General features: G+C 38.2%; 1 protein-coding gene and 1 long non-coding RNA gene across 2 annotated transcripts; one reads left to right on the top strand and one right to left on the bottom strand.

Moving 5' to 3' along the window:
- Positions 1–246: 246 nt before the first annotated feature.
- On the bottom strand, positions 247–19815 carry LOC149845566 (protein FAR1-RELATED SEQUENCE 5-like). Its single transcript, XM_089995838.1, has 3 exons — positions 19608–19815; positions 2558–2617; positions 247–2472 (listed from the first exon to the last, which is right to left on the bottom strand). The coding sequence occupies exons 2-3, from the start codon at positions 2576–2578 to the stop codon at positions 454–456; spliced, it is 2040 nt and encodes a 679-aa protein (XP_089851964.1). The 5' UTR covers positions 2579–2617; positions 19608–19815; the 3' UTR covers positions 247–453.
- Positions 12795–13176, top strand: LOC149845567 (uncharacterized). The gene is made up of 2 exons (XR_016430452.1): positions 12795–12850; positions 12904–13176. It is a non-coding gene; the product is annotated as an uncharacterized LOC149845567 (long non-coding RNA).
- Positions 19816–20247: the final 432 nt, after the last annotated feature.

The raw sequence follows: 20247 nt of genomic DNA, 5'->3' as shown, positions 1-20247 counted from the left end.
CATGAACAATAATCAACAATTTAATATATCTACAACATAGCTCAGTAAAGGATGAAAGAATCAAAACTTACATACACATAAAAAGTAGAACACAAAAGAAGATGAAAGGATGAAAGAATCAAAACTTACATACACATAAAAAGTAGAACACAAAAGAAGATGCAACATGAGCTTATCTTGAAAAATAAACAGAGGACAACAGGACATACCAAGAACTGTCTTAACAGGAAAAAAAGGCCATCAATGTGAGCTCATCACTTTCACCAACTGTTTACCATAACTGCATCGTCAAAATATCATGTGCAACAATATAACATACTTTAAAAAAATTGAACCACTTTACAAGGATGTTTCTTTCAGACAACATCTGATTCAAAAAAAAAAAGACATGCTCTAAGCTTTGCTTGAGAATGATTCTAGTGAAAGTGTTGGTGCCAACAACTACTACAAGTTTTACAAACGCAAGCTCTGGGCACTTGGATGTACAGTACTAGGGTTACTTTTCAACATGTCCTCCACAACTTCCATGATAACCATGGATTGACTTTCAAGGTACTTGCAAGTCTCCTCACTTTCTGAAGCTCTTGCTGCAATTTTAACTAATGCATTGCTTATCAGGCTGTAACGTGTTGCTACAATGGACTTCTCGTTGCTATTAAATTCAATCCCATATGAAAAAGGTTGTATTATCTCACTTTTAGCTTCCTTTGTCCACCTTTTCAAAATGTACTGTTCCGGGATGCATTTGATCCTCAAGTGATCGAGCACTTTCAAAGCATGACAACATAACATGCCCATAAACTCAAACTTTTTGCAGCTACATGAAACTGCTTTGCTGGACGCATCATAATTAACATGATAATCTTTAACACCTTCTACCATGTTAACCTTGTAGTTGGAAATTGTTCCTTCCTCACCCAAACAATCAATGTCACAATCAGAAATCATCAATACGTCCTCTCTGAATTTTTCAAAAACATTGGGAGTGTATATTCTTGCAGCTTCTCTTAACAAAAATGAAAATAACATGGCTGGGATTGTTTGGTTTGCCTTAACATCTTGTAGAACCTCTCCATATCTTCGCTCCTCCACTAGTCTATCATAATGTTCAAAAAAAGATGAAAGGTTTGATTCCGAGTTCAAATGTTTTTTCAAAACATTGTACATGTTTTCATTCCTCTGAATAGTTATCATGTCGGCACAAAATGTATCCCGTCCATAAGCTAAGGCCCATTTTTCTTTATCATTAAACAATTTTGTCAACCATTCATTGCCCACAAGGTCATGTCGCATTAACATATCCTGCCATGCCAATAAAAAATTATCTTCATCATCACAATCAAGCACACATTTGCTATAGTCACTTTTGAAATCACTTTTGTTGTATATATGACTTAAATGCTTGGATGCATTTTGGTATACATGCCATGCACATACTCGATGATATGTCTCGGGCCATACTTTAGCTAGTGCACCTGCCATTGCTGAATCATGATCGGTCAAAATTACTTGTGGCCGTTTCCCTTTCATAGCCTGCTCAAAGGTTTGAAACAACCACTCAAAAGTCTCAACTGTCTCATCATATACCAGAGCTGCACCAAAGATACTCACTTGCTTGTGATGATTGACACCAATAAATAGTGTGAATGGTCTTCTAGGGTTGTTTATAGCGAGTGTAATATCAAAACATAGAACATCTCCAAAATAATCATAATCTACCCTCGACCTTCCATCTGCCCAAAAAATGTTTGTTATAAGGTCATCTGCATCAAGTTGCACTGAACTAAAAAAGGATGGGTCATCTGCTGATTTACAAGCTAGATATTGCATCACAGCTCCTATATCTCCACATGAAGGTGAACATGTACGTTTGGTTCTTAGGTAGTTCTTGAAATCCATCGACAAAAATGCCAAGTTTTTACGGTCGCCAGATTGTTTTTTGGGTGCTATGCCCGATTTATCTAGCGTATCTGCATTTGATGGATTCCTGTGTGACCTTAGCATGTGAACTTTACTTTGACTGGCAAGTAGATGGTTGTGATTGGGCTCAAACTCTACTACAGATAACTTGCCACTCAACCCTCTCTTCAAAAGTAGTTTCGCAGGACAACCACATCTGGCATTTGCCTTCATCTTAAATATTCCATCTTTCTTTTGTGTCCTAGGATAACCTTCTTTGTAACATACAAACTCCTTGCGCACCAGCAAGCCTTTGCTATTCTTTCTCCAATTATGTATTCGAACACTAAATCCTAGTTTACGAGCATACAAATTGTAAAACTCGAATGCAGTATCTTCATCATCAAACTCCATACCAACCTTTGGCACACCACTATTACCCTCAAAATTAGCAGCATTTTCCATGGTGCGACATTGTTTAGCCTTGTCACTACTATCAATCGCCATAGAAAGGGTACCGATTCCGACAGGGGGATTAAGGGTACCGATTCCCACAGGGGGATTAACCATGCCCTGAGAACAGGAGAAAAGAAAAAAGGTCAAAGATCATGTAGCAATTTCACAATTAATTACTCTTGGAAGCAGAAACCAAAATCACCTTTACGTGAAAAAGATACATGTTAGGACTCGGGAATTAAAGTTGAAGCAACCACTGAACCTGTACCATGAACAAACAAAAGAATCATAACCTTTTTCATATCCATATAGAATTTAAAAACAGACTTACAAATGCAGCATGCCTTCATAATGTTAAATCATGGAAGAGGCTGCATCTAAGATTTGTAATTAAGAGAACCATAAAAAAGAAAAGAACAAGATACAACTGTAATGAGATATTGCGGAAATATAAAGAGTGCATACAAGCACTTACAACAATGAATAAAAGAGATAATATCACAAGTCCACAAAGGGACAATACAAGCACAAGCCTTTAAGAAGGCAACAATATAAAAAGCCTCTTATTGAGAAGACAGAAAGCTCTCAAGAATAAGAAATATACAAGGGGTTCACCCCTATTTATACAAGAGGGAGAGGAGCAAAGGGATGGCCAAAATGCCTCAAAAGGAGAGCCAAAAGGGGGCTCCCATAGAGTCGTTGGGAGCCCCCAACGGTCACATTTGTGACCGTTGGGGGCTCCAACGACTCTAAGGTTGGAGCCCCTTTTAACCCTCAAAAGAAATAAAAAAAGAAATAAAAAAAATAAGAAAATAAAATTACATTTTATCAAAAAAACGAAAATAGTTGTTTTCTAAAACAACTATGTGAAATTACAAAAATACCCCTATCGGGTATATATATATATATATATATATATATATATATATATATATATATATATATATATATATATATATATATATATATATTAGATACATTTTAACACCCCCCCTCAAACTTTACGCGGAAATGACGGAAAGTTTGCCAAGAAGAAACATGAAGCGAGGAGCCGGAAGAGCTTTAGTGAAGAAGTCCGTCAACTGATATTCTGAAGTGACATATGGAAGAGCAATGGTTCCTCGTAAGAATTCGTCACGAACATAGTGGCAATCCATTTCGATATGTTTTGTACGCTCATGAAAAGTATGATTGCTCGCAATATAGATGGCACTCTTGTTGTCGCAACATAGTTTTGAGGCTTTGGTAATATCAACTCCCATGTCTTTAAGCATACTGCGAAGCCATACAAGCTCCATTGTCGTGGTTGTCATAGCCCGGTACTCAGTTTCAGTGGATGATAGTGAAACTTTCTGCTGCTTCTTGCATCGCCAGGCAATCAAGGAGTCCCCTAAAAAGACACAAAAACCAGTAGTTGAGACTCGATCATTGGGATTACCTCCCCAATCGGCATCAGTATAAGCAAGAAGATTCAAGGAAGAAGAGGAGGATAGAAATAGCCCTTTATTGATAGTATTCTGAATGTAGCGGATGATTCGGAGAACAGCACTCATATGCACAGTTGTAGGAGCATGCTGAAATTGGCTAACTTAGTGAACCGCATGAGTGATATCTGGTCTGGTGATGGTTAAATAGGTAAGAGACCCAATGAGTTGTTTGTAAGGTGTGGGATCTTCCAGAAGAACCCCATCCTCCAACCGTAATTTGGCATTAATAACCTCGGGAGTCTCTACTTTCTTGTCATCAGAAATCCCAGACTTAGAACATATATCTGCAGCAAGCTTCATCTGTGACAAAATATATCCTCTAGGAGAATATGCAACTTCAATTCCAAGAAAATATCTGAGAAAACCTAAATCAGACATATCAAAATTATTTTTTAACATATTTTTAACAACAATAATACTATTTTGATCATTCTCAGTGATAATCATATCATCAACATAAAGCAACAAAATTACGATACTAGAACATGCATGTTTAACAAAATGAGCAGTGTCAGTATAACAAGAGTGAAATCCTAACTTTATCATGATATCACTGAAACGATCATACTAAGCCTTAGGAGCTTGTTTAAGACCATACAATGCCTTCAAAAGCCGAAGTGTTTGACCTTGCTTAATATTAATTCCGGGTGGTGGATCCATGTAAACTTCTTCACTTAAACTTCCATTTAAAAAGGCATTTTTTACGTCAAGTTGATAAATAGGTCATTTTTTGGTTGATGCGACCGCTATTAAGGTCCTGACACTGGTCATTCGAGCTACGGGAGCGAATGTTTCTTCATAATCAATGTCATATTCTTGGGAATATCCCTTAGCAACTAATCTAGCTTTATATCGTTCTAAGGAGCCATCGCTTTTAGTTTTAACTTTGAAGACCCAGGAACAACCAATAGGTTTTTTGTGTGAGGGTAGATTAACTATTTCCCAAGTATTGGCCTTTTTTAAAGCATTTAGTTCAACTTGCATTGCTTCAACCCAATGTGGTATAGATTTAGCTTGATTATAGTGAGCCGGTTCAAAATAAGAATGTAGGGTTATTAAACATGCCTGATAGTTGGGGGTTAAGGAATCATAGGATACAAACCTATTTGGGGGTATTGATATTCTAGAAGAATGCCTAACTTGTGGTTCCTCAGTGGATTCAGAAATTTGAGAGTATTTTTCGAGGGCACTAATAGGATTTTCTTGATTTCTTCTTGAGTAAACATTTATATCACTATCATGAACATTTATATTTGGATCACTATCATTTGAGGGTGTTATGTCAAGAGGGGATACCTCACGTGTATCGTCTATGTTTTTAAGAAAATCTTCTTGTATGTCATCAATAAGATCATATAAGAATATATAATCAATTTCATTTGTTTCTTCTATTTTATCAAAACCATTTTCTTCTTCTAGAAATGTTACATCTTTTGAAACATATAGTTTATCATTCTTAAAATCATAACATCTATACCCTTTTTTATTTTCACCATATCCTAGAAAAACACATTCAATTGCTTTTGGAGATAACTTATCCCTTTTATGTAATAAGACAAAACATTTACAACCAAAAATACGAAGACGATTGAAATCGGGTGAAAAATTAAAGAGTTTTTCATAGGGAGAAACATTTTTTAACTTAGAAGAGGGCATTCTATTGATTAGATAGGTTGAGGTTAGAACGACTTCGGCCTAAAACTTCTTTGGAATATTCCTAGAAACAAGCAATGTTCTAGGGGTTTCTATAATGTGCTTATGTTTCCTTTCCGCTAGGCCATTTTGTTGGGGAGTCCTAGGACATGACTTTTGATGGCAAATGCCATTTTGGGTCAAATAGTTTTGGAATTCGTGAGATAAGTATTCGCCACCGGAATCGGATCTTAAAATAGACATGTTATTTTGAAATTGATTTTGAACCTTTTTATGAAAATCTTTAAAGAAAGTAAATACTTCCGATTTATGACTAAGAAAATAAATCCAAACATACCGAGTAAAGTCATCAATAAACGTAACATAATATGAATAGCCCCCTTTAGACATAACCGGAGAAGGCCCCCAAACATCCGAATGCACCAATTCAAAAGGTCTTGATGAAAGAAAAGTTCTAGTTGGAAATTGAATAGACTTCATTTTTCCAAAAATGCAATCTTTGCAATTAATTTCTTTTTCCTTACAAAATTTGTTTCCAAAAGGAAAGAGATACATTTTGGAATAACTTGGATGACCAAGTCTTTTATGCCAAGTTTCCATGTTTTTTTCTTGGACATAAGAACAAAAATAATTTGTAGGGAGATCGAGATGGTCCATATAATAGAGGTCTCCCTTTCTATGGCCTTGCCCAATCCGCTTCCCGGACCGGAGATCCTGCACAAAGCAACCATTAGATGAGAAAGATATTTCACATCCATGGTCGGCAATTTGAGAAACCGAAAATAGGTTTAAATTTAGTTTGGGAACAACTCTTACTTTTGGAACACAAAAATTTTGAGAATCTTTAAAAGAGCCAATACTTGAAATTTTTAAAAAGGTTCCATCGGCCGTAGAGACACAAGAATCCTTTGAATTGGTGCAAACATCAATAAGTGCATTTTCATGAGGGGTCATATGAAAAGAAGCTTCGAAGTCAAGGATCCAAGAATACGTACCAGGTGATGATGTCGAGGCAATAGTCGCACCCGATGTGGAGGAAGAAACTTTTAGTATTTGTTGGAGAGCCATAGATATTTGTCCAAGAGTTTCTTTGATGTCATTGTTCTTGCCTTCATCTTCTTTGGTGGTGGTTTCTTCAAGAGAGGCCACCTTAGGCTTGAAGGTTCCAATAAGCTTTGGACAAGCGGGTTTAATGTGACCCGGCTCATTGCAATAATGACAAACAATCATTTTTTTTCCTCCATTGTAGTTTCCTTGTTTCCCAAAATGAGGAGGCTTATAGGTTCTAACATTGTTACCCGGTTTTGATACGGCAAGGACTTCATCAACATGCTTACTCATGCCAAGCCTTGTCTCCTCTTGAGTGATTTCGGCAATAGCATCCTCAATAGGAGGAAAAATAGATCTATGGAGAAGTGAGGATCTCACTTGCTCAAATTCGGGACGTAGCCCAAAAAAGAATTGAAACAATCGCTCTTGTTCCATTTGTTTTTGCCTTAAATCAATATCTTCCATAGAAACCCATTTTGGCTCCAAAAGAGCCAATTCATCCCATAGTGGGTTTAGGGCACTATAATAGTCTTGAATGTTAGAATCACCTTGCTTGGTGGTTCTAATCTTTTCTTGCAAGAAGTATGCTCTCGCAAGATCCTTTTGAGTATACATACCCTTCATAAAGGACCAAACCCCATTGGCTCTACGAAATTTAGCTATATTAGCACATACCTTAAGCTCAACATTGTTCATAAACCACGCAAGGATTTTTGTGTGATTGCTTTCCCAATCTTCCACTTTTTTTTGATGATTTTCAATGGCCTTGTGGCGAGCATCTCTTTCAAGAGCCTTTTCTTGACCTTCTTCGTCCTTTGTAAGCATAAGCTTAGGTTCCGGAACGGTACCCATAACAAAACCCCAAAGTTTCTTTCCTTTGAGATTATTTTCCATTGCCGATGCCCACATCATATAATTCTTTCCATTGAGCTTGAAAGATAGGTCAATCTTTGCCTCCATGATGTTGACAAGAAGTGAGAAGATATCCACTAAATATGAGATACACGAACCACACCTTTCCTTCAAGAATCGAGTGGCTCTGATACCATGTAATGAGATATTGCGGAAATATAAAGAGTGCATACAAGCACTTACAACAATGAATAAAAGAGACAATATCACAAGTCCACAAGGGGACAATACAAGCACAAGCCTTTAAGAAGGCAACAATATAAAAAGCCTCTTATTGAGAAGACAGAAAGCTCTCAAGAATAAGAAATATACAAGGGGTTCACCCCTATTTATACAAGAGGGAGAGGAGCAAAGGGATGGCCAAAAGGCCTCAAAAGGAGAGCCAAAAGGGGGCTCCCATAGAGTCGTTGGGAGCCCCCAACGGTCACATTTGTGACCGTTGGGGGCTCCAACGACTCTAAGGTTGGAGCCCCTTTTAACCCTCAAAAGAAATAAAAAAAGAAATAAAAAAATAAGAAAATAAAATTACATTTTATCAAAAAACGAAAATAGTTGTTTTCTAAAACAACTATGTGAAATTACAAAAATACCCCTATCGGGTATTGATGTAATATACAGTATATATATATGTATATATAATAGATACATTTTAACAACATCCACATGATACAATTTAATTGCAACTTGCCACTATTTTAAATGAACTTTGTTGGCTGTTCCACTTTGAGCCAGAACACAGGCTTTATGTATTTGCAACAGCACCAGCAAATTAATGTCCATCTGGGCCCAGCACAACTGCCAATGCTCTCGTTGATTGCACCATGGTAGAGGAATAAATACAGCAGAGAAAATAAAGTTAGAAGGGCTGGACTAACTCAAACAGGTATTTGCTCATGTTGCCCAAATACTAGGAAGTCCCAAGACGAATCCTTGCTTTAAAGTTGCCTTCTGCAGTCAGATGCTATTCAAAGATCTGGTTGAGCCACATTAAACTTCCCTTCTCCAATGCGCTCAGCTTATGGCTCAACTATGTAAAGGAAATCTAATCTTACAAAAAGGAGGCATTAATGTTTCCTGTGTTCAGTAGAAATAACCTTGTCAATCAGTTCATGACTGAATAGTAAATCATCTGAGGCATATATAGACATGTAAACTTTGATACAAAATGCATTGATCTCTCCATTGACAACGAGAATAACCATTTCAGTTTGTGCATGGATAAAGACATTTGTCATAACTTACAAGATAGATACAATATAGAATCAGATATTTTCAATCTCACAAAAGGACATATTCTATGAACAATAAACACCCCTACACAATTGATCATTTTTTTCTCTTAAATTGCTTGTTTCTCAGGTAGTTTTTTTTTTGGTGGAATGGCTTCAATCATTACTCAGATATAATGCATTAATTATAATGATAGACGTGCATAGAATCCTATCTGAATGTCAAAATCCTATTTTAATTACTCATTTCTTGAAAAATCCAATTTTTGTAACTTCTACATTTTAAATTCATGATATACTACACCTTGAAACTCGAACAGTACATTATTAGAACAGAAATTTACAATAGATAGCACAATAGTTTGGTTGAGCCATACAACACATGTTAACATCCAACATCCCTCATAATCTCACTCATTGAACGATTAACTACTTGAGCCCAAAATTAAGCTTGCCTTCCATATTACCATGTGAATGAAGTGTTGCACATTGCAGAAAATAGATCAAAGTCACCTACTTTTAGCCAGGGGCTGATGTGCCAGACCACACCAAGCTCAACCTAGGTCTTAACAAAGTGAACCAAGCTCACCAAGATCTGCCAAGCTTGAGAACAAGCCCTCTACATCATCGCAGGATCAAGCACTCTACTTACCATGCCTCAATTGAAATTAGAACCGTGAACAGGAATAGGCAAAAGGTTGTCTTTACAATCCTCCGGCTTGCCCCGCAGTACGACAGGAGAAATATGGGTAAGTGTCATAGCAGAAACGTCAAAAGCAGTGTAGGGCTTGCTCCGCATCAGCTTACACCATGTTATTTACACCCATATCCACGAGGACATGGATCAGGCATGCGCACACCACGAAGAAGACAAACTCAGCACAAAATGGTTTGAACTTGAATCAGAACTTTATAAGGAAAAAAATCGGCTTTTCCAGCAATTTCTGTAGGCTGGACTCATCTTACTAGCTTCCGCCATTCCCCCACCCAGTTCAGATCAATAGGAATTTCGGCCACCCCAATCCCATTTTCATTTCTTGCTTTTCATATGACAGATCATATAACCCCAAACAAAATCCCACTTCATCACTTAGGCAAATGCACATTCTATATCTATGATTTACCACAAAATTTAAGTTGTGAATTCATATTTCTATACGACCAGTTTTCTTTTTCATCCTATTGTTGGATCTAGGTAATGGATCATCCAAGAAACCACGCGTATGGTGGCTCGCAACTCATGGGAAAACAAAAGACAGGGATTAAAATCTCCATTCAAGGCTGGGGAAACAGCCACCAAGGGGAGGGCTATTTATGCCCCAGCCCCTGTGCACTGCAGGGACAATCCAAGTGCACGTCCCCCCTGAAGCAGGTTGTTTCCCAGTATCCCCCCACTTTCTCTCTTTTCTCTACAGTCCCTCTATTTTCTATCTGTGCACACCCCCAATCCTAAAATATCCAACAGTGGTATCAGAACGAGGTTACCCGAGTGCGCATAGACCCGGTGCGCGCGTAGACTAGGCCACCGCTTGAAGCAAAGCCACCGTGAGCGTGGGTTCAGCCACCACCGGAAAGAAAACAACAAAAACAGGAAACAACGGAAAGGAAACCACCTAAACTTTTATGGTTAACTCAAACAGTTCTGATTTTTCAGATTTGGTTTCTTGTTTTTACCCAGAATTGCTTCTGACTTTTTTGAAATTACAGAAAAGTGGCTGGTCCTTTTTGTTTAACTCCACGAGGACTCTTCTCATTTCCAAAGAAATTCCAAAATGCTATTGGGTCGAAACCGCCTTAACTTCCACTTATTTGATAAATAGAATGATATCGACATCTCTACAAAATATATCTCCATATGAAAAACTCTTTGAAAGAGCACCCGATTTTAATAGATTAAGAATTTTTGGGTGTAAGTGTTTTGTCCTTACACATAAAAGAGATAAGTTATCTCCCAAAGCTATCGAATGTGTGTTCTTAGGATACGGAGAAAATCAAAAAGGTTTTAGGTGCTTCGACCCCAAACGCAACAAACTATATGTATCCAAAGATGTTACCTTTTTAGAAAATGAGAACGGCTTTGAGAAAAATAAAGATATTGATGAAAGCGAATATGCTTTCTTATTTGATCTTCTCCCTCAAGAAGATGTGACTCCTCACGAAGAGGAAGTTCCTAATGATTTAGAGAATACTCATCTTAGTAATGTTGAAAATGGAAATAATAATTTTGAGAATAGGTCTATTCAAACCTATGTTAGGCGTGGTCAAGAAGCTCCCATAAGTGCTTTAGAAAAATATTCTCAAAATTCCAACATAGAAGAAACCTCTTTAAGGAGATCTAGCCGAATCTCCAATCCTCCTAATAGGTTTGTTTCCTATGAGTCCCTAACACCTAAATATAGGGCATGCCTAATTGCATTACACTCTTATCATGAACCATCACACTATAATGAAGCCAAAAACATTCCTCAATGGGTTGAAGCCATGAAACTAGAACTTAGTGCCCTTGAAAAGGCTAAAACTTGAGAAATAACTTCGTTACCCACTGGAAAGAAGTCTATTGGATGTAGATGGGTCTTCAAAATTAAAACTAAAAGTGATGGGTCATTAGAACGTTATAAAGCTAGGTTGGTAGCCAAAGGATATGTTCAAGAGTACGGAATAGACTATAAAGAAACCTTCGCTCCCGTAGCTAGAATGACTAGTGTTAGGACTCTTATTGTGGTTGCACCGGTTAAAAAATGGCCTATCTATCAATTGGATGTTAAGAACGCATTTCTTAATGGCGAACTAAGTGAAGAGGTCTATGTGGAACCTCCACCAGGAGTATCTATTGGTGAAAATAAAATTCTTAAACTTAAAAAGGCAATATGGGTTAAAACAAGCTCCAAAGGCTTGGCATGACAGATTTAGCAATGTAATGACTAGCTTAAATTTTCGTTCATGTTATACTGACACTGCGTTTTGTGAAAAGTGCAGGGTCCTCTGTAGTAATTCTACTACTATATGTTGATGATATGATCATCACTGGAAGTGATGAGCAAGGAATCCATGATATTAAGAAAATTTTGACATGTCTAACCTTGGTTTCTTAAGATATTTTCTAGGTATTGAAGTTGCCTATTCTCCCCGAGGGTATATTCTCTCTCAGATGAAACTTGTCGCTGACATTTGTTCCAAGTCTGGAATTTCGGATGATAAGAAGACAGAAACCCCTGAGGTTATCAATGCAAAGCTAAGGCTGGAAGATGGGACACTTCTCGAGAATCCTACTCCGTACCGTCAACTCGTTGGGTCTCTGACATACTTATCCATCACTCGGCTAGACATAGCTCATGCAGTTCACTCTGTCAGTCAGTTTCAACATGCACCCACAACTGTGCACATGAGTGCAGTCTTAAGGATTGTCAGATATATTAAAGACACCATAACTAAGGGAGTTTTTCTTTCCTCTTCATCATCTCTTGATTTAATTGCTTATACAGATGCTGATTGGGGAGGAAATCCCAACGATAGAGTCTCAACCACTGGTTTTTGTGTTTTCCCAGGTGACTCTATGATTTCTTGGAGATGCAAGAAGCAGCACAAAGTGTCATTGTTCTCAACAGAAGCGAAGTATCGTGCAATGGCCACTACAACCATGGAGCTTGTGTGGCTTAGAAGTCTCCTCAGTGATATGGGCATCAACATCTCAGCTCCTTCGAAGATGTGTTGCGATAACAAGAGTGCTATCTATATTGCAAGCAATCACACCTTCCATGAGCGTACTAAACACATAGAGATGGATTGCCACTATGTTCGAGATGAATACCTAAAAGGCACCATAGCACTGCCCTACGTCACATTCGAGTATCAGTTGGCGGACTTCTTCACCAAAGCCCTTGTTGCTCCTCGTTTCATGTTTTTTCTCAAAACGCTTTCGGTTATATCCCTGTAAAGCTTGAGGGAGGGTGTTAAAGTATATGTAATCAATATATTTATATATATATATATATATATGTTTATCACACACTACCTGATAAGGGGTAGTTCTGTAAACTCGCCCAATAGGGGCATTGTAGTCTTTTTTACTTTTCTTCTTTTTCCTTTTTCTTTTTCCTTTTTTTCTTATTTATTTTTTGTTTCTTTTTTGTTCTTTTTGTGCATTAAATGCACAGCCATTGGGGGGCCCAACAAAGAGTCGTTGGGCCCCCAACGGTCACAATTGTGACCGTTGGGAGCCCAACGACTCCTTGTTGGGACTCCCAATGGTCCCTCTCTCTCTATTTTCTCTAACTCTCCCTCACTTCTCTCTTGCCTATAAATAAGTGGGGTCTCCCCCTTTGTAAAGTGTGGCTTCTTCAAGCCTCTTTGTGCCTTTATAAGATTTTATGCTTTCTAGCCATTATTGGCTTTTGTGTATGTCCTCTTTTGGACTTGTTCTTTGATTTCTATGTGTTAATGTCCATTGTAGGACATACTTTCCTTTTCCGCATATTTCATTACACCCTCCACTGCATCAAATGGTATCAAAGCCCAGCCCCGTCTCCTTCGTCAACGGCATGACGCAAGGGGCGAGGAATGGTCCTACAAACGAAAAGGCACGAGAGAAGATCATGAAGCGGATGCTCGACATGGTGACGGAGATGCAAGAAGATATGCTACGCCTAGAGAAGGAGGTAGCCGGTTTGTCAAAATGAATGGATGGAATCGAAGATCGGTTGGTTGTTCTTGAATCAACGATGGAACAACGCGCATTTCCAACACCAACGCCGATAGCAGATCCGGTCGACAGCGCAGCGGCTCGCATGAATCCCATCTTCGCGAAAACAGGTCAGTTGATGCACCCTCAGCGTGAATCCCATCTAACAACAGATAATCATGCCCTGCCCCACAGTTCAAAGGTAAATGAAGGAAAGGAGAATGGTACTCAAACAGTAAACCATCTTGAGTTGCCAAAAATGGATAATAAGGGTGTGAATGCCTATCCTGAAAATAATATCAAGTCTGGGGGTGTGACACAATCTCTGATGCGTCTTCTTGGAGATACTGATTCAAAGGGACCTGATTACTTAGACCTTCCATTGGTCGAAACGGTTTGGGAGTTGACTGCAAATAATATTATTATGGTTTCAGCAACAGGGAATGACGGGCCTCTTTATGGAACATTGAACATTCCAGCAATAATTGATCTTTTGAAGCTATTTGGGTTTGCTTTTGGGAGCAAGATCCTGAACAGGGATTTCTCTATGGACGGTGAGCAGAGCCACTATGCATTCGGGGCAGATATAGTGAAGTTTTCAGCAGGTGGTCCAGTTTTTGGTAAGCATGCTTGTATTGTTGGGATTCTAGCCAAACCCTTAAGACCACGTGCAGGAGGGACAAAAATTCAGCTTGTGCTTCCATGGGGTGCCATAGCAGATGGTATAGACGGTCAATTTCAAAACCAATCTACAGGCTTTAATTTGGAATCGTCCAGGAATATCGATACATGTGCCTATCATCAATGTGTTTGATTTATGTGTACCGTGATGACAACAAGTCGTCAGAGCCGACTTCTTTCCAACCAAGGGAGAATGATGCAGAGCACGTCCCATACCCAACAACACACAGTCGTGTTTCGTGTTTCGAGTTTGGGTCCGGACCCGAGACCCAAGACTCGGATCCAGCCAATCCCTTTTAAATAACCCAACTTAGGGTTGCATGCGGGGGAGGGAGAAAATATCAATACTGCAGCAGCCTTTTCCTTTATGTTTTTTTCTGAGTTTCTTTCTTTAACGCACAGTCGACAGTAGCCTTTGTCTTCCTTTTCTGTTTCTTTATTACTTTCCTGTCAGCCTTTTCATTACTTTAAAGATCTGTCAGTTTTGATATGGTTTTCTTTCCTGCAGTTTTCCTTTTGGTTCCTTCATTACGCTCATTGTTATTACTCTGTTTCGATTTCTTTATTTGTTACTCTCTGTCATGTCAATTTCCTTTTGCTTTCTGCAGTGTCCTATTTCCCTGTACGCAGAATATTGAATTGGAAAAAGCTTGCCTTGCTTCTTTTGCTTCAACCGCACGTTCTTACTGCATTTTTATTTCTTCCGTCAGTTTCATTACTTTGCTGTTAGTCGTGGTTTTCCATTTCACTTCATGCATTAGGAAGATCATCCAGCATCAATCAATAACAGGACAACACCAGCTTCCTCCCTGCATTCGTAGCCCTCAATGTCAGCCCCAAGAGCGGACAACATCCATTTCGTCGTTGTTTCAAAGAGCACCAACGTCGCCAACCATCTCAGCAAACAGGAACATCGCAGTCGACCTTCCACACTGCATCAGTTGGTAGGTCTACCCTGTGACAGTCCCTTAACGTGGTTGTTTGGGAGTTCTCACGTGACAGCAAAGAGCAGCCCCATCAGATTCAAAACACCGTGAAGGCTTCATCGTGCCCTCCACTGCATCATATATATATATATATATATATATATATATATATATATATATATATATATATATATATCATAAGAAAATTTCAAAAAATAACTACAGCAGTTATATATTATGGAGAGACGATGGTCAAACACACAAAATTACATATTATAAAAAAATATTTAACAAGACCATTTTAACATTTTTCAAAAAACAAGAAATCATTAATTTGAAAAAAAAATCTAACTTTTCAAACACAATAGTCATAGAAAAAGACTCACCTCAATAGATAATTTAAAGAAAACATAGTTTTAATTCATAAGAGAACATAATTGCATATTATCACAAAGAAAGATGCATGCATAAAATATCTCAAAGATAAGTTCATAAATCATTAATCACTTTAAATATTCATGAAAACATACATTATTCAAAGTCAAAGCACACATATATCTATCACCAAAAGCTCATTAATGCATAAAAGGCATGAAACATGGATTTTCAAACAACATCAATATCAGGAATAAATAACTCACAAAGGGGTTTACATCATAAGAGCCCACAAAGGAGAATAAATTACTCATAGATTGATTTCCTTTTAAGAAAGAATCATTTTTATACAGCGGAAGATACAAGAAATGATTTAAAACATTCAATAAAGATTTAAGAATAAAAACAATTTAAAAATAGATCAATTAACTATTACTTTTTAGAAGCAATATCAACCACACAACTAATGCATACATGAATGAACCATGCAATAGTTTAGAACCAATGAAGAAAATCACTTATGGACCAAATTCAAGAAAAACTTTCAAGAGATAACTCAAAAAATATGAAGAGATTTAAAAACCCACAAATATCAAGAAATGATATTTTGCAAATATCAATATATATATGCAAAATATACACAAGGCAGCCAATTATGGAACAAATTTAAAGTATTCTTAAACATGCAATTAAAGTATATTCAATGCAAAATATATGAAAATATTTCAATAATCATTTTCCATACAAGACAAATGAGTAGTAAAAATTTAAAAAGTTTATAGAGAGATTTAAAAATCCCACAACACCATGAATGATATTTGCAAATCTTAACAATCGTTCAACCACCACAAGCGATCACCCCGCTAGACCTCCAAACCTCAAAATTCAAGTGTATCAGTTATTAAAACAAAAGCACAATACAAATGTCAGCCATTACCAAACCAATGATCATCCACCAACAAACTGATAATTGAAACTTAACACAAATGTCAGCAATAATCATTCTTATGACCATGCACATGCAATACAGGCACTCTGACAATACAAACTAAGAAGTCAATCACAAATGTCAGCAATAATCATTCCCATGACCATGCATAGGCAATACAGGCTCTCTCACAATATAAACCAGCTACAATCCACAAGAGGTACACATAACTCACCTCACAAATGATTGTAAAACTGTAAACAACATAAGTTTCAACAAGTGCACATAACTCAACACACTGATAAACCAAAATCTATTATCAACAATAACATCAGTTTCAACAAATGCACATAACTTACCACATTGATAAACATCACGTCTACATAAAATTACACTTAAACAAGAGGCATAACAAGAGGAAACACGCGAGGCAAGAGAGCTTGTAATGAAAATAAACTAATGTCATCAAGAAGAATAAGGATATCAATTTTAACCAGTGTTGTGAAAAGCGTTGAGGCGTAGCGAGGCGCTCCACCAAAATTTGAGGCGAGGCGTAAGCCTCGAGGCGTAAAGCGTAAGCCTCAAAGTTTTTTTTAAAAAAAACTTTAAAAAACTATAAAAAAAATATCTAAAATTAGAAATAAATAAAAAAATCTTTATTGATGAAGCAACAACCAACAGGAAATAAAAAATCTCAAAAAATAGTGAGTTCATAAAAAATAATAGTGAGTGAGTTCATCAAAAATAAAACTTTAAGCCTTAGGATTTTTCTTCATAAGCTTCAAAATAGTTTTGAGCAAAAATAATAAATCGGAACAATGAAACATAATTTTTAAAACTTTTTGAGTTAAATAAAAATTATAGGTGCTTTTCTGTAATTTTAAAAAAGAACCAATTCTGAAAAAATTCTCAAACTACAACTCTGTTTCTATATTTTTCAGAGAACTGTTTATTATTTTTTCGAAAAATAAAAGCCCTCTTTCTGTAAAACATAGGTTGAGATCAGGGTAATATCATAATTTTATCTAAAAAACGTGCAAGGGTTCTCGACCCATCTCAGACCCCTTTTTTTTCATTTTGTTTGTTTTTTTTTCCTCTTCTTCTGCAAGTTCCACCACCGTCGCTAGTTTCAGCACAACTCCACCATCTCCGGTTACTCGTCGGTGCTCCACCGTTCGGCCATCCTCCGCAAACCACCACTACAGTCAGAGACTCCGACACGACCATCTAACGGAGGGGGGTCTCCTCCATCCACCCTGCTGCTTCTGTGTCCCGACCTCCACCACCGGGATGTCGCCTCCGCCCTCCTTCACGAGCCCTCCAACGCAGTCGTGGTAGGAAAGTGGTTCCTCCTCCGTGAGCTCCCCCAAGGGCTTGTCCAGGGGCGACCGAAGCGTCCCCTCCGACGCCTTTATCTTCCTCCCTAATTTTGGCTGACCCGCTGGATTCCTCCTCTTCCTCCATGGTGGAAGAAGTGGTGGCGGTTGTGGTGCTTGGCGTCGTAGTAGCCCAGCGGGTTCTTCTCATCCCTCCTCTGACAGCAGCCCAAAGAACTCCGCCACGTCAGCCTCCACCCTCCGTCGAAACTTCGGTGGGACCCCGTGGTTCACCAACTGAAAGAACCCCCACTCCTTGCACGCCTTCCCCACCAACTCGGTGAGTTCGCCGGAGACTGAAGAGCTGTCAAAGAGCGGCACTTTAAAAAAATTGGGGTGCGTGGTTGCGGGAGGGTATAAATTTGCGCGATGCAGCACCTTTACTAAGGGGCTTATGGTTTTCCACATTAACTGAAAACAAAAAGAATAAATTAGTGCATGAACTACAGCAAAAAGAGGCGTGTACGCCTCAGTCCGAGGCGCGCCTCGCCTCAAGGCGTGCGCCTCAAGGCCTATGAGGCGCACGCCTCATGCGTGTTGCGCTTTATACCTGTGCCTCAAGGCACAAAGGCCCTCGCCTTGAGGCGAGGCGCGCTTTTTGCGCCTTGAGGCACGCTTTTAATAACACTGATTTTAACAATATTTCGAAACACCATGGTTTCAAAATAAATAGTCATCACAGATAAACATTATTATAAGCATCCATAATAATAATGGTCAAATAAATTTGTTTGAATCACTATCAACGATATCGCCAATATTTTAAAAATATCACAATATTATCGGTTATTTAAAGGTAGCCGATAATATCAAGAATATATCGCGAAATTTAAAAAAAAATCTTTTTTTATTTTAAGTTCGCATTTCTTATTTTTTTGTTTCTTTTATATTTTAAAACCTTCAAAACATGTTTTTTTATATTTTTGAAAAAAAATGCAAAACCTATTCTTTTCTTATCTTTTTTGTTGATATTTATATTTTTTTTATTTTCTGAGATTTATCAACTTTTGAAAATCTTTCCAAGAAATATCGTTGTCCTTTAACAATACAGGTGACTATGGTTTGAATATGGTATTGCACATTAAGGGTTATGATTTAAATTGTGATATGATGAAAAACTCATACCATATTTGAAAAGAATCATGGTTTATATGATGATGAAAAGACCACATAACTATGTGAGAAATAACTCATTGCATGTGTGAAAAACATCATACTTGAAAATGAATAAAAGTGCACATAGTTATGTGAAAAATAACCCATAGTTTGTGAGAAAAACATCATTCTTACATATTGATAAACCCAAGAAATTATGCAGGTTTATTTTATGCATGTTTTATCATGGAGTATCATATATGTTATACTTGATGCACGAGTTATGATATAATATGTTTGTTTGCCCAGTATGGTCAAGTGGGAGATTCTGGATCTAGGTAATAGATCCAATGTGGCCATATGATCTGGCAAGGGAATCCAAGGAGCCGCAGATATGGTAGGCTCGTAACTCATGGGAAAACAAAACCCAGGGATTAAAATCCTCATTCAAGGCTGCAGAAACAGCTACCCAGGGTACAGCTATTTATACCGCAGCCCCTGAGCACTGCAGCGACAATCCGTTTACTATTATCCCTCTCTCCCTCTTTTCTCTACAGTCCCTCTATTTTCTCCCTCTCTGCGGACACCCTGGTCCTAAAATTTCTACAGCTATATCACCAACCCGTGAGAGTGAAACACTACTAAACAGCTTCAAAACACAAACAACTTATTAGAAAAGCATGTGATAATTCTAAAGCATTCAACACGGGTAACCGATCACAGATATATAACTACAATCAAAACCTTAGATCACAGAAATCCACCTTTATCCCCACAAATAATCAACCAAGAACTAACTACCGACAATGAAACACACGCAAACACAGAACGAGAGAGAGAGAGAGAGAGTCCGTTCGCTTACCGGCGAGTGAGAATAAGGAAGAGAGACGTCTGATCGGAGAAGAGGCTGAGAGACACTGTAATCTGAGAAATGGTGCTTTCCGGAGAGATGAAGGGCACGAGAAAGACGTCCCTGCCGGAGAATCAGCGTTCGCCGGAAAGAGATCGGATAAGTAGGGTTCGCCGGAGGGACGGAGAGCAGGGTGAAGTGTGTGGGTGCGTCGCGGCCCGGACTTCAAAGGCGTTGATTTTTTTGTTTTTATGGAGTTTTTGAAGATCGGGAGCCTTTTAAATGGGTCCCATAGCAACGGACGCGTGTCACCCTCACGTAGCGATCTCGTGATATGCGGCAGAGCCCCATGGTCAGTGATGCTGCATCTCCACCGTCCATCCTATCCATCGTTGGGAACCATTGCAAGACCCATTACCGGATCCAAATCCAATTGGCCCCGTACTCATTAGGGATTCAAACGGATCTAGTTCATCCATACATCCAGTCCAACTCCGGCATTTCAAGTACGAATCCAGAAAATAAAATCCCAACGTGTATGAGAAGTGGTTTCGAGCCTATTTAACCGAACTTTGTGATGTTCAATTAAGTTGGACGTTTGTTTGGATCCAAATCAAATCCGCTCCATATAATAATAGATTGCTCCCGTTTC

This window comes from Nuphar pumila, chromosome 2 (assembly GCF_984573655.1).
Source record: "Nuphar pumila chromosome 2, dmNupPumi1.hap1.1, whole genome shotgun sequence".
In the NCBI taxonomy this organism is placed as follows: Eukaryota; Viridiplantae; Streptophyta; class Magnoliopsida; order Nymphaeales; family Nymphaeaceae; genus Nuphar; species Nuphar pumila.
The sequence above is the reverse complement of the archived record's forward strand: the minus strand, read 5'-3'. Positions and strand labels throughout refer to the sequence as shown.